Below are 25,260 nucleotides of genomic sequence, written 5' to 3'. Positions count from 1 at the left end.
GAGTGTTGCAAGCTGCTTATTTAGATCAGTTACCCTGGCTTCCAAATACGCAACATGCTTGCATCGAGTGCAGACATATTCACCCTCAAACGGCTGCTCAAGGTATGCATACATCTGACAAGATACACACCTGGTAGCATTGTCCATGGAGCACCTATTAAATGGGGATAAACGTTAAAGTAGAAAAACAGAAAAAAAACAAAAAAAAACAATGGGAAACGTATAAGGATAAATTCAAACTATGTTCTTGTGTCAAACTATGTAATTGTGTTTAAACTATGCCACACTTATCTTCAAACCCCGCACACTTTGCTTCAGTACCTCGCACGCTCAGCCTCAGATACTGTCTGCTGAGCTGTGTATCTAATCCTAGCCTGTGTGATACTGTCTGCTGAGCCGTGTATCTAATCCTATCCTGTGTGATACTGTCTGCTGAGCTGTGTATCTAATCTTATCCTATGTGATACTGTCTGATGAGCTGTGTATCTAATCCTATCCTGTGTGATACTCCAGCTGTCCTTGGTGACACTTTAGACTTTTCTGGTCACAAACAAAATGGCTCCGCACTGTGTCCCTACATTTCATTCTCTCTTATCTGTTGGAAACACCCAGGTTGGGAGGGGGAGGTGACATCACACACAGGAGAGCAGACTCCGCCCACTTTACTGCAGCTCTAATGCAGGCTACTTCTACAGTAGGATTTCTGTAGGATTTCAGCAGCTGTTCCCCCTAGTGTTTAACAGTGGAAAATATCAAAATTTTTAATTTTTTTTATATTTTGCTCAATTAAAAACAAATAATAATAGTTAAGCAAAACATTAAAACATTAATACTTTACATTTTTTCAGTTATTGAAATTTTTTTTTTTGGGATGACACCTTTCCTTTAATTAACTTTCTCACTTCTCCATCTGCCATTGGAACCATTTGCTGATGGAGGCATTCTGTTTCAGGCCCCTTCTCTAAATAAGATAACTTATAGGTGCATGTAAAGATGTAGAGAGATCTATGATTTACAGATAATTGGCATGTCATGATAGCTATCATAATCTTCACACCCGTCTTCTCTGGATTATTTGAGATGATAGGTCCTTGAATAACTGTAGCTAGAATGATTAGAAAGTCAGAGAGTTTTGGTTCCTGACCACTTGGGTTATAGATTCTTTGGATATAGATTCTTGGATATAGATTATTTGGATATGTAGGTCAGTTTGGCTATCATATCTAAGGGTTTACCATCTGATGTTTTTGACCCTTTAGAATGATGCATTCTGTCCATTTTGAAGTTGTTCTATAGGTATAGAAGGGGATATTTCCTGGAATATGGCTGTGAATGAGGGATTCTAATTTATGTAACTAATACTTTCCTGCTATAATAATTGTACCTTTTAGAATTTATGATAGATCTTTCTGAGGTAATACAACATTCAGTACTAGTTACTCCTTGGATATGCCTGTTGAATCTTCTTGATGATGAATTGTCACTACATCATACTTGTATATTGTGATATCAGACTTTTTTTTTAAAGCATGGAAAAATAGGAGACCCACTCTAGCCCAGCTGGTGTAACATGGTAAATACAATTATTCCCTATAAAATGATCATTTCAAAAACCAAAAGGGTTGGGATATGTTGCTGTACTCGGACAGTTGAAAACAGATTGATCCAGTGGCCAGTTGGTCTCATCTGAATACAACATTGCAATTATTAAGGGAGACAGGTTTGGTATCAGTTAGTTGACTCAGCAACTGACCTGATCATGTATAATGAAGTGGTACCGGACAATGCAGTTATAGTGTTTACATAAATGAAAAGTATTCAATATGCATGGTGAAACATATAGGAGTGTTATATGGATTTGTTTATTGATAACTGTATACATTTCCTAATTATCATCATTTACCGTTCTAAATTGCTTTCACTTTTAGATATGTGACTTTGACTATAACCTATATGTAGCTTTTCTTGTACAATTTGTCAATAGAATTATTAAAAAAGGGGGTAAAATGGCTACTTCCGTGTGTGGTTTGTCTGATGGTTAAGTAAATTCAATTTCTTGGTAAAATGTTTTCCACATTCTGAGCATGAAAATGGTTTCTCCCCTGTGTGAGTTCTCAGATGCATAACAAGAGCTGATTTAAAGAAATAACATTTCCCACATTCTGAACATGAAAATGATTTTTCCCCTGTGTGAGTTTTTATATGTTTTGCAAGATCTCCTTTGTAAGTAAAACATCTCCCACATTCTGAACATGAAAATGGTTTCTTCCCTGTGTGAGTTCTTAGATGCGTAACAAGAGATGATTTAAAGAAATAACATTTTCCACATTCTGAACATGAAAATTGCTTCTCCCCTGTGTGAGTTCTGTTATGTTTAACAAGGTCTCCTTTGTACGTAAAACATCTCACACATTCTGGACATGAAAATGGTTTTTCCCCTGTGTGAGTTCTGTTATGTTTAACAAGACCTCCTTTGTAAGTAAAACATTTACCACATTCTAAACATGAAAATGGTTTCTCCCCTGTGTGAGTTCTCTTATGTTTAACAAGATCTGATTTATACGTGAAACGTTTCTCACATTCTGGACATGAAAATGGCTTCTCACCTGTATGGCTTCTCTGATGTCCAACAAGTTTTAATTTACTGATATAACATTTCCCACATTCTGAACATGAAAATGGCATCTCACCTGTGTGAATTCTCTCATGTATAACAAGATTTGCTTTACAGGTAAAACATTTCCCACATTCTGAACAAAAATATGGCTTCTCCCCTGTGTGAATTCTCTGATGAGTAACAAGACTTGCTTTATCATTAAAACATTTCCCACATTCAGAACATACAAATGGCTTGTCCCCTGTGTGACTTCTCTGATGTCTAACAAGTCTTGATTTAATGCTATAAGATTTCCCACATTTGGAACATGAAAATGGCTTTTCCCCTGTGTGACTTCGCAGATGCATAATAAGTCTTGATTTAATGCTATAAGATTTCCCACATTCTAAACATGATAATTGTTTTTTCCCTTTATGAACTTTTTGATGTTCAACACCCCTTCTGTTATTTTTAAGTTGCTTAACAGTCTTTGATGAATCTGAAGATCTTAGGACTTGTTGAAAAGAATCAGATAACAGATTTTTGCTGTGAAAGTCTGAAGATATTTCTGGGATAATGTGATGTTCTTCATTTAGATCTGGTGTGATAGCATGATCATCTGCTTTATAATCAGAAAATGACAGTTGTCCATTTGACCTCCTGGTACAATTATCTGCAAATACAAAAAATATATTTTTTTTTTCAAAGGCTGCTTTTCAAAACAAATTGTATTAAAATTCAATTAGCCACTGACCCCGAAGTGGTACCAACAGTTTTGGACAACAGATTGTGTCTGTCAGTGTCTCATGCAAGAGGATGTGGAGGAGGAGCTGGTAGTTTAGATTGAATTTTGAATTGATTTTATCCCAAGCATACCATTTGGATTGAATTATCTCAGGCAGGGGACAAGGCTTACATTCATTGTTAATTTAATAGCGACAACAATGACGACATTGGCTTTGATGGCCAATTATCATATCCAGAAAGTGAATCAACAGGGTCCTAGATCATGGCATTAACCAGAAATACAAAAAAAAACCCTTAAAAATAACTGAAATATCTTTAAAATCGTTTAGAAAACACTCAAAAATAGTGACATGAGAGGGTACAAGGAAGTATGAGTAATCTCAGAAGCTGAATAACAAAAATAATTACATGTAAAGATATTGGGCTCAAAAGTCAGTGCATGCAATTCCAGGTCAAAAGGACTGTCCTTAGTAAGCCCTAGAAGTCCCTACCTAGCCATAAAGGTTGACAACCTATAAATTGTGAAGTGGCGCACCCACACACCGACGGGATTCCCTATAAACCCTAATAACTGTCTACTCTCATGTTATAGAAAACACACTTGTGAATCACCAATACATATAAATAATGTTGATAAAAACTCCTTTAAGTCAATGGCTCAGGTAATTGCCAGTTCATATCAGGTGCATCACCACCTACGGATGCCTTACAGATTTGTCCCCCTGATGAACTTCAAGAATTTAAGGGGGGAAACTTGTTGGGCTTGGGATGTTGGGACTCGAAGTGTGCATGATTGGAAGTTGTCTGCTCTTCCAGTCATGCGCACTACGCCTCTCTGATGCCGGGATGCATACACCCGGCCTCAGAAAAGCTTGATACTGAGGGGTACGAAGCCATTCGCTCACGTCGCTTTGTAAAGCATGCTATGACACCCACAGGGGCATGATAACATGCATAGTTTGCTGACTAGTCGGGACTTAACGCCACTGCGACTAGTCACAGGCTTAATTAGATTCTCATAAACGGTCTTTAGAAATACATAAACAGATCTTTAAAAAGTATGATACTATATGAAGGGACTGCTAGCCAAGGAATTAAGATATGTGCACAGAACTACTTGTGGTTCTGGATAGACAGGGAATCTGACAGGTTCCCTTTAACTGAGACATTCAATTATAGGAGTTTATATCAACATTATTTATAATTATTGGTGATTCACAAGTGTGGTTTTATTATCATGACAGTAGGGAATTAATAGGCTTTATAGGGAATCCCGTTGGTGAGTGGGGGCGCCACTTCCCAATTTATAGGGTGCCAACCTCCATGGTTAGGTAGGGTCTTCTACAGTATACTAGGGTTTACTTTTGCCCTGAAATCCCCTGCACTGACTTTTGAGCCCAATATCTTTATATGTAATTAAATATTCAGATGGTTAGATTACCATACTTCCTTGTACCCTCTCAGGTCACTATTTTTGAGTATTTTCTAAACAATTTTGATGATAATATTAAAAATCGTTAACTTTTTTTGTTTTTCTAGTCTATACATTTTTGAACCCCTGTGTCTTTAATTGTGGTTTCTTCTCAATCACGGTCGTTAACATAGCAAGCTGCTTGTTTGGTTGTTTGCAGGCTGAGAGACATATTGAAAGAAACCTGAATCAGACTTTAGGAATTTTGCTGATCTTCACTATCCATTACGTCTCCAAGAAAGCTTTCCCTACATTGTAATCCCACCTGGCGGAGAATATTTCTGCTCTTTGGAAATGTCATTGTGCAGGAAAGTGCGTTCCAGCATAAACACATGGAAAAACAATTACAGCCAGGGTCAGTACATTATTTTGATAGCCAACTAGGTCAATATTTTGGATTACTATGGAGATGATGCACCACAGCAAAAAGGCTAAGTGCTAGTAACATCTCCAAGGTTGGGCAAGTCTAGTTCCAACAATAGTTGGCGCTTATTCACCTACTGCACATCCTCAACAATGAACATCTTCCCATACCCATTAGCAACAGGACAGAACATTGTTTCAACTTCCCCTCACTCCTAAAGTGTATTAACACTAAACAACCAGGTCCAAAGTAATCCGCACTAGGTTTCACAACGATTCCGTCTCTGCTACATACTGAAGTCGCAGCGCGCAGGCACATTAGAAAACATGACAGCACGCTTTTGCTTCAGGCAGAGACTGATTGAGCTGAAGCTGTGATGTTACTCAGTTTATCTGTTGTCACAGCTGGAGGTTCCTACGGTATACCACCTGTGACCGCAGGTAAACTGACCTCAGGTGACCTCATTGAACTCAGTGACCTCATTCAGTTCAATGAGACCTGCATCTCGTGGCAGATGCAGATTTGGTGCTCAAATTTATACACCAAATTCCAGAACCAAATCTGCATGTCCTGGCAAAAAATGGACCTAAACACAATGCAGTTTTGAAGCGATATTGATGAAAATCAATGAGGATTAATGAGCGGACCTGGATGTAGTGTTACAGCTGCACGGGAGACTCGGTAATTATAATGCATTTGCTTTATTCCCAATTTTCTTTCTTTTTCCTTTGCTTATTTTAATTACCCGGGTGGACGAATCCGAACAGTTAAATGGGAACTCCTTGTTCGTGGTCCATGCACAGACACTAGGTATCAGGTTCGGATCCAGAACTTTACAGTTCAGGTTTGCCTATCATTAAAAGGGAGGCAAAATTGGCATATTACCAGGATAAGCTTCGCAATCAGGCTTAGCAGGATTTCACAGAGTAGATGCTTGCAGGCTGTATGTCTGATCCCTGCATAGTCAATATTTTTCTCTCTCTGTCAGTGCGATAAGATTATGGGATGAACCAGATGTTTTATCCTCCTCTGTGCCACCTTGATGCATATTATCAAATGGAGAGGCAACACCAGAGCAACCAGCTTCAAGCATACCAGAATTGTGTCCTTTCTTTGAAACATACCCTGAGGCCTAACTCCATGGAATTCTTTGTCAGCAGTTAGGACCAGTAGCAGGATCTGACTCAGTTTACAAGTGCTATAGATCAGTGTTCCCCAACTCCAGTCCTCAAGGCCCACCAACAGTGCATGCTTTCAGGAATTCTTTAGCATTGCACAGGTGTTGGAATCATCACCAAATTATAACCTGTGCAATAGTAAGGAGATCCTAAAAACATGCACTGTTGGTGATCCTTGATGTCTGGAGTTGGGGAACACTGCTACAGATGATTTTGTCACACTGAGGCGGACAAGATTGTTTTCCATAGTTATGGAAAACCTTTAAATTATTAAAATATAATAAGGGTAATAAGCTGCACACTAACCACTATCAAAATATAAACATGAAAAATGGTAAAGCATTACTGCTAAAGGGATACTATGAACAACGAAAAATACATTTAGCTATCTGGAAAAAATGAAATACATGAAAAATGGTATTGCAAAAACTGCTATGAATATTTGAAAGTAATCGAGATGTTTAGCAAATGTATTGATCAATACAAATGAGCCCAAAAACCAATGACAAGGTAATCTCTAATTTTTCGGGAACGTAACCTTAATGCCTCTATGTGCTATTAAAAATCTGCAAGTATGGACAGACAGGCTCCTAGCTATATAGGATCATGGATAGAGTCTGGTAATAGGGCGGGGTTCTCAATCAGAAGAAACTACATGCTAATCAGAAAAAAGACTGACTGGAACACCTATATGTGTGTGAATTAGGTGTAAAGGTACCGTCACACTAAGCAACTTACCAGCGATCCCAGCAACCAGTGACCAGCCCCCAGCGCCGCGTGGAAGATGCTGCGCTTGGTAACTAAGGTAAATATCGGTAACCAACCCGATATTTACCTTGGTTACCACTGCACGGAGCTACACGTGCAGAGAGCAGGGAGCAGCGCACACTGAGCGCTGGCTCCCTGCTCTCCTAGTACAGCACACATCGGGTTAATTACCCGATGTGTGCTGCAGCTAAATGTGCACAGAGCAGGGAGCAGCGCACACTGAGCGCTGGCTCCCTGCTCTCCTACTTACAGCACACATCGGGTTAATTAACCCGATGTGTCCTGCAGCTACATGTGCACAGAGCAGGGAGCAGCGCACAATGCTTAGCGCTGACTCCTTGCTCTCCTAGCTGCAGGACACATCAGGTTAATTAACCCGATGTGTCCTGCAGCTAGCTACATGTGCACAGAGCAGGAGCCGGCAGCACAGGCAGTGAGAGAGGCTGGTATCGAAAGTAAATATCGGGTAACCAAGGACAGGGCTTCTTGGTTACCCGATGTTTACATTGGTTACCAGCCTCTGCAGAAGCCGGCTCCTGCTGCCTGCACATTTAGTTGTTGCTGTCTCGCTGTCACACACAGCGATCTGTGCTTCACAGCAGGACAGCAACAACTAAAAAATGGCCCAGGACATTCAGCAACAACCAACGACCTCACAGCAGGGGCCAGGTTGTTGCTGGATGTCACACACAGCAACATCGCTAGCAACGTCACAAAAGTTGTTCGTTAGCAGCGATGTTGCTAGCGATGTTGCTTAGTGTGACGGGGCCTTTAGATTGGTTAGTGGTTAGTGTGCAGCTTATTATCTTTATTATAGTGAAGTATTTTTTAGCTAGCACCTAATTCACACATATAGGTGTTACAGTCAGTCTTTTTTTTGATTAGCATGCAGTTTCTTCTGACTGAGAACCCAGAACCTCGCCCTATTACCAGACTCTATTCATGATCCTATATAGCCAGGAGCCTGTCTGCCTATACTTGCAGATTTTTAATAGCACATAGAGGCATTAAGGTTAGGTTCCCGAAAAAATAGAGATTACCTTGTCATTGGTTTTCGGGCTCATTTGCATTGATCAATACATTTGCTAAACATTTCTATTACTTTCAAATATTCATAGCAGTTTTTGCAATACCATTTTTCATGTATTTCATTTTTTTCCAGATAGCTAAATGTATTTTTCATTGTTCATAGTATCCCTATAGCAGTAATGCTTTACGATTTTTCATGTTTATATTTTGATAGTGGTTAGTGTGTAGCTTATTATCCTTAATACTTTCATGTATTTTTAAGCTAGCACCTAATTCACACATATAGGTGTTCCAGTCAGTCTTTTTTCTGAATATTAAACTTATTAAAATATAAGGCATGGATCTATTAGGATGTTCACACACGTAAAGCTGATGACATAAGATCTGCCATTGCTAAGAATGAGGACTGGTCCAATGATGCCACTGACTGTCCATAATTTTCTAAACTGTACTGATGCAGATGTCTGTAGTGCTGCCCCTACACTGCCAGACATCTCCTGCCTGTCATTCATGTTATATATCACGGATTTGAGTGGACTACCTAGATAAAATAGAACCTTTATTCTCAATTTAAAATTTATATGTATCAATTCCACTGTGCTATGTCCAAATCTATCCACCAACAACAATTAACACCCAGAGATGCAATGTTTCCATTCATCCAGTTAGTCAATAAATTGCAGCTAAATGGATAATAATTTGGCAATATATTGAGATCAAGTATATGACCGTAGCAGTAGGTATTGCTGACATACGGTAAAGACCAAAAGTTTGGACACACCTTCTCATTCAAAGAGTTTTCTTTCTTTTCATGACTCTGAAAATTGTAGATTCACATTGAAAGCATCAAAACTATGAATTAACACATGTGGAATGAAATACTTAACAAAAAAGTGTGAAATAACTGAAAATATGTCTTATATTCTAGGTTCTTCAAAGTAGCCACCATTTGCTTTGATTACTGCTTTGCACACTCATGGCATTCTCTTGATGAGCTTCAAGAGGTAGTCACCGGAAATGGTTCTCACTTCACAGGTGTGCCCTGTCAGGTTTAATAAGTGGGATTTCTTGCCTTATAAGTGGGGTTGAGACCATAAGTTGTGTTGTGCAAAAGTCTGGTGGATACACAGCTGATAGTCCTACTGAATAGACTGTTAGCTGCTTTTTTCTTGCCATAATACAAATTCTAAGTAAAGAAAAATGAGTGGCCATCATTACTTTAAGAAATGAAGGTCAGTCAGTCGGAAAAATTGGGAAAACTTTGAAAGTGTCCCCAAGGGCAGTGGCAAAAACCATCAAACGCTACAAAGAAACTAGCTCTCATGAGGACCGCCCCAGGAAAGGAAGACCAAGAGTCACCTCTGCTACGGAGGATACCTTTATCCGAGTCACCAGCCTCAGAAATCGCAGGTTAACAGTAGCTCAGATTAGAGACCAGGTCAATGCCACACAGAGTTCTAGCAGCAGACACATCTCTAAAACAACTGTTAAGAGGAGACTTTGTGCAGCAGGCCTTCATGGTAAATAGCTGCTAGGAAACCACTGCTAAGGACAGGCAACAAGCAGAAGAGACTTGTTTGGGCTAAAGAACACAAGGAATGGACATTAGACCAGTGGAAATCTGTGCTTTGGTCTGATGAGTCCAAATTTGAGATCTTTGGATCCAACCACCGTGTCTTTGTGCGACGCAGAAAAGGTGAACGGATGGACTCTACGTGCCTGGTTCCCACCGTGAAGCATGGAGGAGGAGGTGTGATGGTGTGGGCGTGCTTTGCTGGTGACACTGTTGGGGATTTATTCAAAATTGAAGGCATACTGAACCAGCTTGGCTATCACAGCATCTTGCAGCGGCAAGCTATTCCATCCGGTTTGCCTTTAGTTGGACCATCATTTATTTTTCAACAGGACAAAGACCCCAAACATACCTCCAGGCTGTGTAAGGGCTATTTGACTAAGGAGAGTGATGGAGTGCTACGCCAGATTACCTGGTCTCCACAGTCACCAGACCTGAACCCAATTGAGATGGTTTATGGTGAGCTGGACCGCAGAATGAAGGCAAAAGGGCCAACAAACAAGTGCTAAGCATCTCTGGGAACTCCTTTAAGACTGTTGGAAGACCATTTCCGGTGACTACCTCTTGAAGCTCATCAAGAGAATGCAAAGAGTGTGCAAAGCAGTAATCAAAGCAAAAGGTGGCTACATTGAAGAACCTAGAATATAAGACATATTTTCAGTTGTTTCACACTTTTTTCTTAAGTATTTAATTCTACATGTGTTAATTCATAGTTTTGATGCCTTCAAAGTGAACCTACAATTTTCAGAGTCATGAAAATAAAGAAAACTTTAAATAAGGTGTGTCCAAACCTTTGGTAGTGCTGGGGGGAGAGGAGGATAGAAGGAGTAGTCCGGGGGGGAAGTGTCTAATAGGTGGAGTTGTCCTGGGGGGGAAGTGTCTAATAGGTGGGGTAGTCCTGGGGGGAGGTGTCTAATAGGTGGAGTAGTCCTGGGGGGAGGTGTATAGGTGCGCAATGTGTGGAGTACTCTTGGGGGCGTGGCCGAGCGGGCACAGTGTGCGGAGGGCGTGGCCGAGCGGGCATATTGTGCGGGGGGGTGGCCAAGCGGGCACGGTGTGCGGGGGGGCGTGGGGCCGAGCGGGCACGGTGTGGGGGGTGTGGCCAAGCGGGCACGGTGTGCGGGGGGCATGGCTGAGCGGGCACGGTGTGCGGGGGGGCTGGGCCGGGCCGAGCCGAGCGGCCAATGCGATGGTTGTCACTGTAATGACGTCATTTTGGAGCAAGACAGACAATAAGGCAATTATATATATACTGTAGATTGTCAGAACTTAGATTTGTGAATACAATGCTGCAAACAGGGCTGTGGAGTCGGTAAGCCAAACCTGCAACTCCGACTCCTCAATTTCCCTTGCACCGACTCCGGCTCCACGACTCCGACTCCCACATATATTGCTTATATTTTAGTGAAAAATGTATTGTAGTACAATGTGAACATCAGACATTTAATTTTGCGTTACAATAATCAAGATATTTAGATAGAACATAAAATATATTTATTGGAATACAACTTTAGAACACAAAAAAAAGTAATAAATTGTAAATATGGAACAGAACAATGGAAAAGATCCAGCTGGACTCCAAAGGGATGAATAAAAATGCTTCTTTATTTGTAACTTGGTTAAAAATAAATATCCATATATGGATATTTATTTTTAACCAAGTTACAAATAAAGAAGCATTTTTATTCATCCCCTTGGAGTCCAGCGGGATCTTTTCCATTGTTCTGTTCCATTACCTTCTCAGCTTGCTGCTGTAATCCGTGCCGGACTAAAGGACTTTAACAGGAGGATATATTCAGGCTTGTCTCTGCAGTGGTGAGCGATTTTTGCGTTTTTTGTTCTTTTCTCTATATCTACCAAATTGTAAATGTGTAATAATCCATTTAGTATAGAATACACACACACATATATATATATATATATCGTATTTTTCGGACTATAAGACGCACCGGACTATAAGACGCACCCTGGTTTTAGAGGAGGAAAATGGGAAAATAAAACTTTAAGCAAAAAATGTGGTCATGACACACTGTTATGGGGCGAGGATCTGCTGCTGACACTGTTATGGGGGTAATGTCCCCAAATTCTCTACTAAGGTACCCCATCCTGGTAATGATCCTCCTGCCTTGTATATGATCCTGCTATAAACCCCCATCCATCCTGTTCACATACCCCCCCCATCCAGCCTGTTCACATACCCCCCCCATCCAGCCTGTTCACATACCCCCCCCATCCAGCCTGTTCACATACCCCCCCCATCCAGCCTGTTCACATACCCCCCCCCATCCAGCCTGTTCACATACCCCCCCCATCCAGCCTGTTCACATACCCCCCCCATCCAACCTGTTCACATACCCCCCCCATCCAGCCTGTTCACATACCCCCCCCTCCAGCCTGTTCACATACCCCCCCTCCAGCCTGTTCACATACCCCCCCTCCAGCCTGTTCACATACCCCCCCTCCAGCCTGTTCACATACCCCCCCTCCAGCCTGTTCACATACCCCCCCTCCAGCCTGTTCACATACCCCCCCATCCAGCCTGTTCACATACCCCCCCCAATCCAGCCTGTTCACATACCCCCCCCAATCCAGCCTGTTCACATACCCCCCCCAATCCAGCCTGTTCACATACACCCCCCCATCCAGCCTGTTCACATACCCCCCCATCCAGCCTGTTCACATACCCCCCCCATCCAGCCTGTTCACATACCCCCCCATCCAGCCTGTTCACATACCCCCCCATCCAGCCTGTTCACATACCCCCCCATCCAGCCTGTTCACATACCCCCCCATCGAGCCTGTTCACATACCCCCCCATCCAGCCTGTTCACATACCCCCCCATCCAGCCTGTTCACATACCCCCCCATCCAGCCTGTTCACATACCCCCCCCATCCAGCCTGTTCACATACCCCCCCATCCAGCCTGTTCACATACCCCCCCCCTCCAGCCTGTTCACATACCCCCCCCTCCAGCCTGTTCACATACCCCCCCTCCAGCCTGTTCACATACCCCCCCCTCCAGCCTGTTCACATACCCCCCCATCCAGCCTGTTCACATACCCCCCCATCCAGCCTGTTCACATACCCACCCATCCAGCCTGTTCACATACCCCTCCATCCAGCCTGTTCACATACCCCCCCCATCCAGCCTGTTCACATACCCCCCCATCCAGCCTGTTCACATACCCCCCCATCCAGCCTGTTCACATACCCCCCATCCAGCCTGTTCACATACCCCCCCCATCCAACCTGTTCACATACCCCCCCCATCCAGCCTGTTCACATACCCCCCATCCTGCCTGCTCATATACTCCCATCCTGCTATATGCCCCCATCGTGCTCATATACCATCCTGGTATATGGCCTGTATCCTATAGCACAGAGAAAAAAATAAACGTTTATACTCACCTTTTCCTCACTCCCTGCAGCCGATCATCTTCCTCTGTGCGCCACTGACCTGTGTGTGTGTGTGTGTGTGTGTGTGTGTGTGTGTGTGTGGAGCCGTTCCCCTGCTGCATCGCGATGTCTTCCTGTCTGTGCCGATCAGCTGACCAGCACAGATCAGCTGACCGGCACAGACAGGTGCAGCAGGGGGACGGCTCCACACACGGGGACGGGTGAGTGTACTGATTCACTGCACCCCGCGCTGGTAATGACGTGCGGGGGGCAGTGAATACAGCCGCACATGATCACTCCAGGCTGTAATTGCCAGGGGTGATCATGCGGCCGGCTCTTTACTATGCGCGCGTCCCCGCTCATCCTTCCGCCCACCTGTCAGTGCCGGCTTCAGCGGCTTCAGCGCTGAGAGATGGGCGGGAGGATGGGCGTGCATATGTAATGAGCGGGCCCACGTGGTCACGGCAGGCGCTGCTGCTGCCTGCTCGTGCCCCCGATGACCTGCAGCACCCTCATTCCCAGCCGCAGCCCTATAGTCAGACCATAAGACGCACCCCCCAACTTTCCCCCAACATTTGGGGGAAAAAAAGTGCGTCTTATGGTCCGAAAAAATACGTTTTATATATATATATATATATATATATATATATATAAAAACACTGTGTAATAAACTATGTAAGTGGCAAAAGACAGTTTTCAACAAAAACATACTAAATAACATTTGTGCAGTCTATGAATTTGTTGTAAGAAATAGAATTGCCTCCATCCTCCATTGACCTCAAATCTGACCCAATAATTTTAAGGCTACAGAACAACCTCTCTACACTAACTTGGGTTGGAGGCAAATCCGTAACCACATGGGCAACATCTCTAACAATTTCCGGGTATAAAGGAATTGCCTCATGCACAGTCAGTTTTGATGAACGGTTCAATTTTTCTATTTATTTAAGAGCAAGTGAAAAATTTTGCTGAAATATGGTCAATCTGCTTGCTATAGGAGATGTAGTGAAATCTTTTTCCTTGCGGCAACGTTTTGCCTGCTCCATGTCATCCAAATACTTGTCAAAGTTAAACTCCTCATCCGATGAGGATGAAGATATGGCAGCAGTAGCACTGTCAGGACCCAAGTCCTCTTGAGCCTGGCAATCCTGTAGGCCACTCATCTTAACTGCTACCTCAGTCAGAGCTTCTTTTCCTTTAGTAAGCTGTTGATCATCAAGCAGTATACAATGACTTGGATTAACATAAACAGCTGCCAGAAGAATTTTATTATCCAATAGCTGTATCTCTCTCCGTTTCATTGAAGCAGAAATGCCATCTGCGATTAAACCTCCTCTTTGGGCCAGGCAAAATAGCAAGTTCTTCCACTTCCTTTTGAAAATGCCAGGAGTTAAATCCTCAGATTGTAATTTTTTAGTCACGGTAAATGGGTGATTAAGCAATTCCTTTAATTCAGCCACCTGTGTCCATTGACTTTCATTTAGGGTTACCTAAAGGTTCGCCATATCTATAAGAAACTATTTTAGTTCAAGCAATCGCTCAATCATTAAATAAGTGCTGCCCCACCGAGTGGCATAATCGACAATTGCCCCTTTCGCAGCACGTCTCTTCAAGATGGAATCAATTTTAGGGGTTCTGGCGGCAATAACCAATTTTCTCACTTTTCCAATAAGATTTTCAGCATGTCCCTCTTGCAGACTCTCTCTTATTGCCAGCTGCAGTGTGTGCACAACACAGCGCATGTGATTAATATGAAAGTGTTTTGAAGCAGCTTCAACAACATCATCTAATTCTAAAGTATCATTTTGCTGTTCTTCTGTTGTAATATCATGTTTGTTTCTCAGTTACATGAACAGCACTGTGGCTTTCCATCTCAAACATACTGAATCCTAAATTTTCTTCTAGCTGTTATTCATTACTCTTATTCATTAGTTTAATTGTACTTATTATATTTGAAGTATTGTCCGCTACAATAGCAAGAACCAGTTCTTGTTTGAGTTCATAATCTTGGAGAACTTTTTCCACTAAGGCCTGGAGAAACTGGCTGGTGTGATGAGCTTTAGTATCTTTTACTGCCAATGTCTTGGTAACAATTTCTTTCTTGTCACAAACATATCGAACATTGATGGCAAAATAGTTCACTCTGTGACGTGTGCAGGCATTCATTTTAAGAAACATGAAGCGTCTTTTGAGAGTCTTTTTACGAGCTTCATTTTGTTTAAGGGCTTCTTCAATCACTAATTTTCTAATACTTTCTCTTTCCAGAGAAACACCAAGTTTGCGGGCCATTTCTCCATTAAGAGCTGTAAAAGCTGATTGTGCAAATAATGAGAATGGTACACCGTCCTTCTCAACAAGCTGTATTAGCTGTCTTTTAAACATATCTGCTGTTATTGTTACAGTAACTTTGTCACAAAATATCTTGTTAATGATGTTTGAGATGCTCTTTCCTCCACCTTTGTTTGGCAGGAGGTGCTGGACGATGGTTTCTTGGTGCTGCTGTTATCTTTCTCAGTCACAGCTTTGAAAACTTCTGGGTAGAAGCGTTGTCAATGTCTTTTTAGATTGGAAGCTCTTGTAGGAGTATTTTTATCACTGCCTGAGTATGCACTGATTTTGGTATCACAGCATTTGTTTTCATCTGGGTCACTTGTCATACATTGACATACAAAATATTTTTCATTTTGAGTCACCGTGAAATGCTCAAATACAGCTGACTTCATAGGGAGCTTCTTAGACATTTTGTAATCATATAAATTCACTCTCAAAATAATTTTATCCTATAAAAAAATAATGTATATTGTAATTCCAGCAAGAACAGGGAACCATGTACAGTGGGGAAAATAAGTATTTGATACACTGACAATTTTGCAAGTTTTCCCACCTACAAAGAATGGAGAGGTCTGTAATTGTACACTTCACCTGTGAGAGACAGTCTAAAAAAAAATTCAGAAAATCACATTGTATGATTTAAATAATTTGCATTTTATTGCATGAAAAAATGCGTATTTGATACAATAGAAAAACAGAACTTAATATTTGGTACAGAAACCTTTGTTTGCAATTACAGAGGTCTGACGTTTCCTGTAGATTCTGTTTCTCTCATTTGATGTGTACCTATGATAAAAATTTCAGACCTCTCCATTCTTTGTAGGTGGGAATCGACAATGTATCAAATACTTATTTTCCCCACTGTATAATTTTATCTAGAAATAAAACAAACTTTGCATAAATCAATAGTACAGTCATGGCCAAAAGATTTGAGAATGACACCAAAATTATTTTTTCACATGATCTGTTGCCCTCTGGTTTTTAATTGTGTTTGTCTGATGTTTACATCACATACAGAAATATAATTGCAATCATATTATGAGTTCCAAAAGGTTATATTGACAGTTAGAATGAGTTAATGCAGCAAGTCAATATTTGCAGTGTTGACCCTTCTTCTTCAGGACGTCTGCAATTCTCCCTGGCATGCTCTCAATCAACTTCTGGACCAAACCCTGACTGATAGCTGTCCATTCTTGCACATGCAATGCTTGCATTTTGCCAGAATTTGTTGGTTTTTGTTTATCCACCCGTCTCTTGATGATTGCCCACAAGTTCTCAATGGGATTAAGATCTGGGGAGTTTCCAGGCCATGGACCCAAAATCTCTGTTTTGTTCCATGAGCCATTTAGTGATCACCTTTGCTTTATGGCAAGGTGCTCCATCATGCTGGAAAAGGCATTGTTGGGCGCCAAACTGCTCTTGGACAGTTGGGAGAAGTTGCTCTTGGAGGACATTCTGGTACCATTCTTTATTCATGGCTGTGTTTTTAGGCAAGACTGTGAGTGAGCCGATTCCCTTGGCTGAGAAGCAACCCCACACATGAATCGTTTCAGGATGCTTAACAGTTGGCATGAGACAAGACTGGTGGTAGCGCTCACCTCCTCTTCTCCTAATAAGCTGTTTTCCAGATGTCCCAAACAATTGAAAAGGGGATTCATCTGAGAAAATGACTTTACCCCAGTCCTCAGCAGTCCACTCCCTGTACCTTTTGCAGAATATCAGTCGGTCCCCTGATGTTTTTTCTGGACAGAAGTGGTTTCTTTGCTGCCCTCCTTGAAACCAGGCCTGGCTCAAAGAGTCTCCACCTCACAGTGCGTGCAGAAGCACTCACACCAGCCTGCTGCCATTGCTGAGCTAGCTCGGCACTGCTGGTAGTCCGATCCCGCAGCTGAAACAGTTTTAAGATACGGTCCTGGCGTTTGCTGGTCCTTCTTGGGCGCCCTGGAGCCTTTTTGGCAACAATGGAAGCTCTCTCCTTGAAGTTCTTGATGATGCGATAGATTGTTGACTGAGGTCCAATCTTTGTAGCTGCGATACTCTTCCCTGTTAGGCCATTTTTGTGCAGAGCAATGATGGCTGCACGTGTTTCTTTAGAGATAACCATGGTTAACTGAAGAGAAACAATGATACCAAGCACCAGCCTCCTTTTAAAGTGTCCAGTGGTGTCATTCTTACTTAATCATGACTGATTGATCGCCAGCCCTGTCCTCATCAACAACCACACCTGTGTTAATGGAACAATCACTAAAACAATGTTAGCTGCTCCTTTTAAGGCAGGAATGCAATGCTGTTGAAATGTGTTTTGGGGGTTAAAGTTCATTTTCTTAGCCAATATTGACTTTGCAAGTAATTGCTGTTAAGCTGGTCACTCTTTATGACATTCTGGAGTATATGCAAATTGCCATTAGAAAAACATAAGCAGTAGACTTTGTAAAAATTAATATTTGTAGCATTCTCAAAACTTTTGGCCATGACTGTACAGATGACAAATATAAAGTGTGTAAAATATGTCATTAGATAGCTTTACTTTGAAATTCCAATCTCAGGCTTTTCTAATGCCGGCGTCACACGGTACGATATATCGCGCGATATGTAGTCGGGGTCATGTCGTTAGTGACGCACATCCGGCATCGTCAGACATATCGTACCGTGTGACACCTCGGAACGACTGTGAACCAGCAAAAATACTCACCTTTTCGTTGCTCGTTGACATGTCGTTCATTTTCAAAAAATCGGTCCTCCTTCTGTGCTCTGGTTGTTCATCGTTCCCGAGGTTGCACACATCGCGCCGTGTGACACCCCGGGAATGATGAACTGCAGCTTACCTACGGCCGCCGGCAATGTGGAAGGAAGGAGGTGGGCAGGATGTTACGTCCCGCTCATCTCCGCCCCTCCGCTTCTATTGGCCGGCCGCAGTATGACGTCGCTGTGACGCCAAACATCCCTCCCCCTTCAGGAAGAGGATGTTCGCCGCCCACAGCGAGGTCGTTTGGAAGGTAAGTACGTGTGACGGGGGGTAAACGAGTTTGTGCGACACGGGCAACAAATTGCCCGTGTCACACAAACGATGGGGGCGGGTATGATCGCTCGTGCGATCGCACGATAGATCGTCCCATGTAATGCCGGCATTAGGTACAGCTCATTAAATGTTTCTCATCAGATTGCTTCAGTCTATGAAGAGGGGAGGAGGGAGGGAGCAAGTTTGTTGTGTATCATACTCCAAGAACAAAGAAACTGATAACAAAGCTAATAAGTTGATGCTTTGGCTTCTATACCTATACAAGTCCTCACATAAGTCCTCATTAATCCTGTTGCTGTATTTTCCCTGTATATTGTATAGACGCTATCCTCCCAAAAGTACATGAGCTCAAAGAAAAAACAAACAAGTATCCAGCATCCAGAGAGAACATACAGTATACTGGACTATTGATTTATGCACAGTTTATTGAAAGTTTAAATATGCTTTAAGAAGTAATTACCTTAATCTTGTTATCCTGTTCACTCTAGCAATTCTGAGATGAGTGCAGGCCTTCCTTCTTTCTGAGTGTGTTTACTTTTTACCCTTGCCTATAGAGGAGGAGCTTCACTGGTGCTCAAGTGCGGCACAGACTTATCTCAGCTAAGGCCCCTTTCACACGTCAGTGATTCTGGTACGTTTGTGCTTTTTTTTAAACGTACCAGAATCACTGACATACGCAGACCCATTATAATGAATGGGTCTGCTCACACGTCAGTGATTTTTCACTGCACGTGTCTCCGTGCTGCGTACCCGCGTGTGCGTGATTGCCGCACGGAGACATGTCCATTTTTTTCTGGCATCACTGATGTCCCACGGACCACGCAGTGGTGTGGTCCATGAAACACGTGCCAGAAAAAAACGTGCATTTAAAATAATAAACATTTTAACTCACCCGGCTTCAGCGACGCTCTCTGCAGCCCGTGCAGCTTGCTGCTTCTAAGCCGGCTGATTACTGTTGCGCATCTTAATGATGCACGACACAGCCGACCCGGAAGCAGCTGCTGCAGGGGTCAGCGCCGGCCGGATGCTGCACCGCGGGAGGATTCAGCACCACGGAGAGATTGCACTTAGACAACCCACGTGTGCCGTGATTCACGGCACACGGAGGGACATGTGCGTGTTTTACACGCCAGTGAAAAACATCTGTGTTTTTCACTGATGTGTGAAACGGGCCTAAGACAAAGCCTACATCCTCAGGCTACATACATTCACACACAGCGTTTTTACGGATCTGTTTTTTGCAGTTCACTCTGGGCATCCCAGCAAAGTCAATCAGTTTCAAGATATGACATTCAGACACATCGTTTTGTGACGATCCGTTTTGGGCTCAAAAACGGATCCTCACAAAGAATGAGCATGTCAGTTTGTGGTGTTTCTCTAATCTGCTTTTGCTATTGAAAACATTATCTTTGAGCTCAAAAACCTTTCAGGTGATCCGGTTTTGTAAAAAGCTGATCTGCTTTTGCAGCTGAAAAACGTATCCTCAAAAAACGCAGCAAAAACGCTGTGTGTGAATGTAGCCTGAGACCACGAATAGAACAGCCATTTATAGGCGATTTCATAACTTTCCCAAATTCCTATGAAAAAATATTCAGCACATTCTGTATTGAACCACTGTACCCAATTTATTATATATTTTAGGAGTCGGAGTCGGTGCATTTTATACCGACTCCACCAAAATGAACCCCAACTCCACGACTCTGACTCCACAGCCCTGGCTGCGAATCTCCATAAAGCCCAGCCAGCCTGTAGGAGGGATCAAACATTGTCTGCCAAATGACCATGTGTCTTAGGCCTCTCTCACATGTCCGTGAAAAACCATGCACGTTTTTCACTCACATGTCACAAGTGCGTTTTGCACTCCGTGAGCCGTGTTTATGGCACACGTGTGTTCTCCGTGTGTTATCCGTGATAACACACGGAGAACGGGAACTTTCTACTCACCTGTCCCTGGCATCGCTGTCTGTGGTGCTGACTCCCCGCTGCTGCTGCTTCCGGCCGCAGTTAAGTGAATATTCAATGAGCATAATGTGCGGCGGTCGGCAGCAAGTGACAGCAGCGGCAGAGACAGCAGTGCTGGAGAAGGTGAGTAAAGTTTTATTTTTTTCTCACAGACACATGTCTTTTCTTCGATGCCTGTTACACGGAACACATCCGTGTTGTCTGTTTGCATTACGTGTGACACATTTGCGTTCCATGTGACACCCGTGATGCCGGAGAGAAAACACATGTCGGCGTGAAAAACACACGGACACACGTAAGTATGGAACGGACACACGTTCCGTGCACAAATACTTACGTGTGTCCTAAACCATAGGAATACATAGGTCTACGTGTGTACGTGTCTCCGGTACGTGAGAAAACTGCCAAACACGTACCGGAGGCACGTACGTGTGAAAGAGGCCTTAGATATATAGATGAAGTCCTGATACTGCGGACGGGAACTAAACAACAGTTTGATTAATTTTTTCCACCCTGAATGTTAATGATATTGTTCTCACATTAACCTCTATTATTGAAAGACATGGGGATCTAATTTCTGGACATTCTGATACAAATTGATGGTACAGGTCATCTAGCAACCACGATCTACAGGAAACCAACTGCTAAGGGCAAGTCATCATCTCCCTGCACCTAAAGAGTGGAATATCGAGAGGCCAGTTCCTTAGGATTAGATGTAATTGCTCTTCTATGGAGGACTTTAGAGGAAGAGCAAGGGAACTAGGCAATAGGTTCAAGAAATGGGGTTATCCGGACAGGGTTCCAAAAGAAGGATTTTTGTGTACTCACCGTAAAATCTCTTTCTCTGAGTCTTCATTGGGGGACACAGGACCATGGGTTATGCTGCTGTCACTAGGAGGCTGACACTAAGTAAACAGAAAAAGTTAGCTCCTCCCCAGCAGTATAACCCCTGAGCCGGAGGCGGGCTCAATCAGTTTAGTGCACAAGCAGTAGGAGGAGAATCAAACCATTCTGGATAATACAGATAAAAACTATGAATAATAGTCGTGTGACCAGTGGCCTGGGGAAATAGCCACTGAGGTAACCGACAGGTAATATATATAACAAATAACACAAGCAGGGTGGGTGCTGTGTCCCCCAATGAAGACTCAGAGAAAGAGATTTTACGGTGAGTACACAAAAATCCTTCTTTCTCTATCGTTTCATTGGGGGACACAGGACCATGGGACGTCCAAAAGCAGTCCCTGGGTGGGAAGAAAAACCATCACCGGAGATAGGAAGGCAACCGCTTCCCCGTCGGGCTTGCGCCAGACTTACAAGCCCTTACGTTGTTACAGGTGTGTCACTGCCACCCGCCAACCCTACTCCAAGGCTGGCCGATGCCGAAGCTTGGGTGTGAGCCTGGTAGAAAACTAGTAAAGGTATGCCGACTAGGTCGGGTGGCGGCCCAGGGAACCTGGACGGTCGACATCTGGAGTCCAATCGTCCAAGGGGTACCCCTTGCTCGGTAGACCGCGGCGGAAGTCCGCCCTTCATGCGATAGTCTTCACATATGGAGCAATGGATCCATGTGAAAAATCTGGCCCCTGGCGCCGAAGGTGGACTGGTTGTCGGTGTAACCGAACCGGGTGTCCTGCAGACATGTAAGACTGAGGGCTCATACCAGTTCTGGAACGAACTAGGCCCCTTTCCGGCTGAGAGAGGAGACTAGAACCGAAAACCGAATACTAAACACCTCTTCTGGAAGGAAACAGCGAGCTGCCTTGGACAGAAACGAAGAGTTCCGGCCGGAGCCTCCCCCTGTCCTGCTGGAGGCGCTGGAAAACAAAAAGGGGGGAAGAACAACAAGAGGGCTGTCCGCCCTGATGCTGTCTGTAACAACGAGATGGCCACGAGGAGCCCACCTAACAAAAACAGGTGGAGCCGGGAAAAAAGGGGGTACCTTGAACGAACCCCCCACTGGAAAAAAGAACCCACGTTCTTAGGGAACGATGAAACAGCCGAGCCAGATGAACGCTTCTCTGAGCGAAGGCTCTGATTGGAGGACGGAAGTGAAAAGACTCCGAAAAAAATCGAAGCGAAACGGGCCGACACCTGGCCGATACAGGGACGCGCGAGAGGGCCGCATTCGGATCTGACTGGAAGAATGCCAGCAAAAAGGAGGGAAGATGTGGTCCTCACCCACCGGGGGAGCTCTTTCCTAGTGGAAATAGATCCTGGAGGAAACTGGATTCCCGGCCTTCAACGTTGTCTGTAATCCTCTTGTCAACAGACCTGACCGAGGCAGTACCCGGGATCCACTGGTGAGGCCGTCGAACTTGGGACCTTTGAGTCCTGGTAGAGGAGAGGGGCCCCGACACGGAGAAATTGGCGGTCGGGAAGGAGCCCCGGGGCCTCCGTGAGGAGTTGAGTAGGCTATGCGAACTATGCTCGCCTGGGTCACTCCAGAGGCATCGTTGCCTTGGTCCATCCTGAGAACCCTCGAGACCATGGGAAGCTGTGGGAAGATGCAGGAGAACCTGAACAGGCTACTGACCGGTCGAGGGTGTCGTCACCTAGTCCAGAGCAGGTGGTACACTCGAAGCACTATTGACTTGAAAATTGGAACGGGGAGAACAATAAGTCCACGACTGGAGGTCTTCCCTCGCCCGTGAACTGACTGGTGACTTCCCTGTTGAGGAGCCCTTTCCCCAAGGGAGGTCTTTCCTACCGAAAAAATCGGCCGTCCAAAACGTCCATGCCGGGGATGGACTGCCGAGAATAGCGAGTTAATGGACCCGTCCCAGGGCAAAATCTTCTTGGCCTCTTCCTTTGCCATGACACTCTCTGCGTCTACCTGGCGGATGATGCACGTCACCGCTGTGGCATGGTCCGACTGGAACCTGACTGGGCAAGGCCCGACCCAGAGAAGAATTGTAGCCGTGCTAACCGGATGACTCTGCTTCCGGAATGCTGAAGGGAAAACAACGCTCTAGGGCTGTCCCTCGGGACCGTGCCGAGGAAAAAGTGGGGGGTAGCATACCCTAGCACGGGAGACTGGTGACGGTTGATAATATCCTCCAGCGGAGGGAAGGGAAGCTTCTCAAGGGACGATCTCGAAGACTGGTCCGCTATGAGAAGATTGGCGGATCAACCGTGAAGACGGAACCCTCTTTGTCTCCGATCTTCAGTGTGGTCCACTGGAGAGAAAAGGATGAAATCTGGTACGTGCACCGTCGCCATCACCTGCACAGACTGCCGAGGGCTCGCATAGCCAAAACGGGAGCGGGTGGCAAGGGTACGCGGGACTCAGTGGCAGGAAGGAAACTATTCCTGCGTGAGGAGTAGCTACCCCTGACCGGGCTTGAAAAAACCGTGCCTAAGGGATGATGGACCGAGCCGGGGTCTGGGAGGACTTGTTCCGGTATCTCAGCTACCCTAGTAGCGGAAAGTGAATATGACGGTCTAAACCTCAAGCAAGGAATCTTGAAGGGAGAACCCTGGGCCTCCCGGCCGTACTTGGGCGTAGAGAACCTGGCAGCCCTGTAGAGTAGGGTGCGCAGGGACAGAGATCCCTGCCAGCGCTCTTACAAAAAACTGGAACGGTCCACTGCCACGCAAGGCGGAGGGGCTGTTGGAGGGAAGGAGGCTTCCTGACGAGAGCGGCGTGAACGGGCTGGGACCTAGTGTGAGGGAACGATCCTGATGCCTCTGGGTCGATGCAGGGAAAGGGATGAACCCTTCCCTTACGTAGTCTAGGGGAGAGAAGTACTCTACCCTGACGTAGCCAAGGGGGGGCCACTGAACTCGCCTATCTTCAGAGGGGCGTTCCCTAAAGTCGGAAGGGAAGTCAGTGACCTCCTAGATGCCGAATCTGCGTTCCTGATCCCTAGTCAGAGGTCTCGACGGGTGGACACACTGATGGTAGAGGCACAGGCCGAGCGGCAGGCAGGCCCCAGGTATGTGAAGATGATGACCAGTCCTGGGACGGCATAGGTGGAACTTGGTCCGCTGCGTATGGAGTTCGCTGATACTCTGAGGGACGCCACGTTCGGGACGAGAACCCGGAGGAACACAGGCGGGTCGACTACGGGGTGGGGTGCCCCTTTCCATTTGGAGCCCCCTTTGTAGAAGGGGTAATGACAATAAAAGGACTTACCACTGGTAAAAATCGAGGCCTGGGATTATCCGTGATAACGCAGTCCCACGGCGAACTGTATTCCAATGAAACCGCAGGGGCCTGCCCTCTCCGTCTCTGCAAGGCGACTGCCCCCTCTCTCCAGAGCCCTTCGGGGGAATGATAATGACAAAAACACACGACTTACCGCTGGTAAACGCCGTGTCTGGTAGATGTCTGTGATCAAAGACTCCAGTGTAGCATGGCCATACTCTCCGAAAACCCCTTTGGAGAAGGGAATAATGACAATGACATGGCTGACCGCTGGTAAACGTCGTGTCCGGTGGTTGTCTGTGAACACGCGGTAACTCGGCGAACTCTGGATGTCCCCCGAGCACATCAAGGGTCTGCTCCAAACGCCCTAAAGGAGACCTGGGTGCACGGAGAGAAGAGGGGCTGACCGTAGCCTTACGGCTTGACTCACCGTTTCTAGCATGCTATTCGTCCTGCGCCAAAGCATCCAGGCCCTGCTCGGAGTCCAGCGTAGATGGAAAACCTGGCCAACACCCGAGGGGTCGTAAGACTACCGTAGGAAGGGCAGTATGGACCTGGGGAATAAGGTGGAAACACTGGGGGGCCACGAAAGACGAGACCTGGCGGGTCCGCTTCTAGCCTAGGAAAAAAAGGTCCCTGGTACGGGACCCGTCTCCCCGAGGGAATGGCGCCGTT

The 25,260-nt window shown here is 44.7% G+C and overlaps 1 protein-coding gene across 2 annotated transcripts in view; it reads right to left on the bottom strand.

Annotated features, from left to right (window-relative positions):
- Positions 1–1,859: 1,859 nt before the first annotated feature.
- The window catches only part of LOC142311239 (uncharacterized), a 57,072-nt gene continuing 33,671 nt past the window's right edge, over positions 1,860–25,260 (bottom strand). For both annotated transcript variants that reach the window (XM_075349459.1, XM_075349458.1), the window contains exon 7: positions 1,860–3,269. In XM_075349459.1, coding sequence (XP_075205574.1) covers positions 2,011–3,269 — 1,259 coding nt within the window. In that variant the 3' untranslated portion in view covers positions 1,860–2,010. The remainder of the gene's footprint in view (positions 3,270–25,260) is intronic.

This window comes from Anomaloglossus baeobatrachus, chromosome 5 (assembly GCF_048569485.1).
Source record: "Anomaloglossus baeobatrachus isolate aAnoBae1 chromosome 5, aAnoBae1.hap1, whole genome shotgun sequence".
Taxonomy (NCBI): domain Eukaryota; kingdom Metazoa; phylum Chordata; class Amphibia; order Anura; family Aromobatidae; genus Anomaloglossus; species Anomaloglossus baeobatrachus.
Note: the sequence above shows the minus strand (reverse complement) of the source record. Positions and strands in the feature narration are given on the sequence as shown.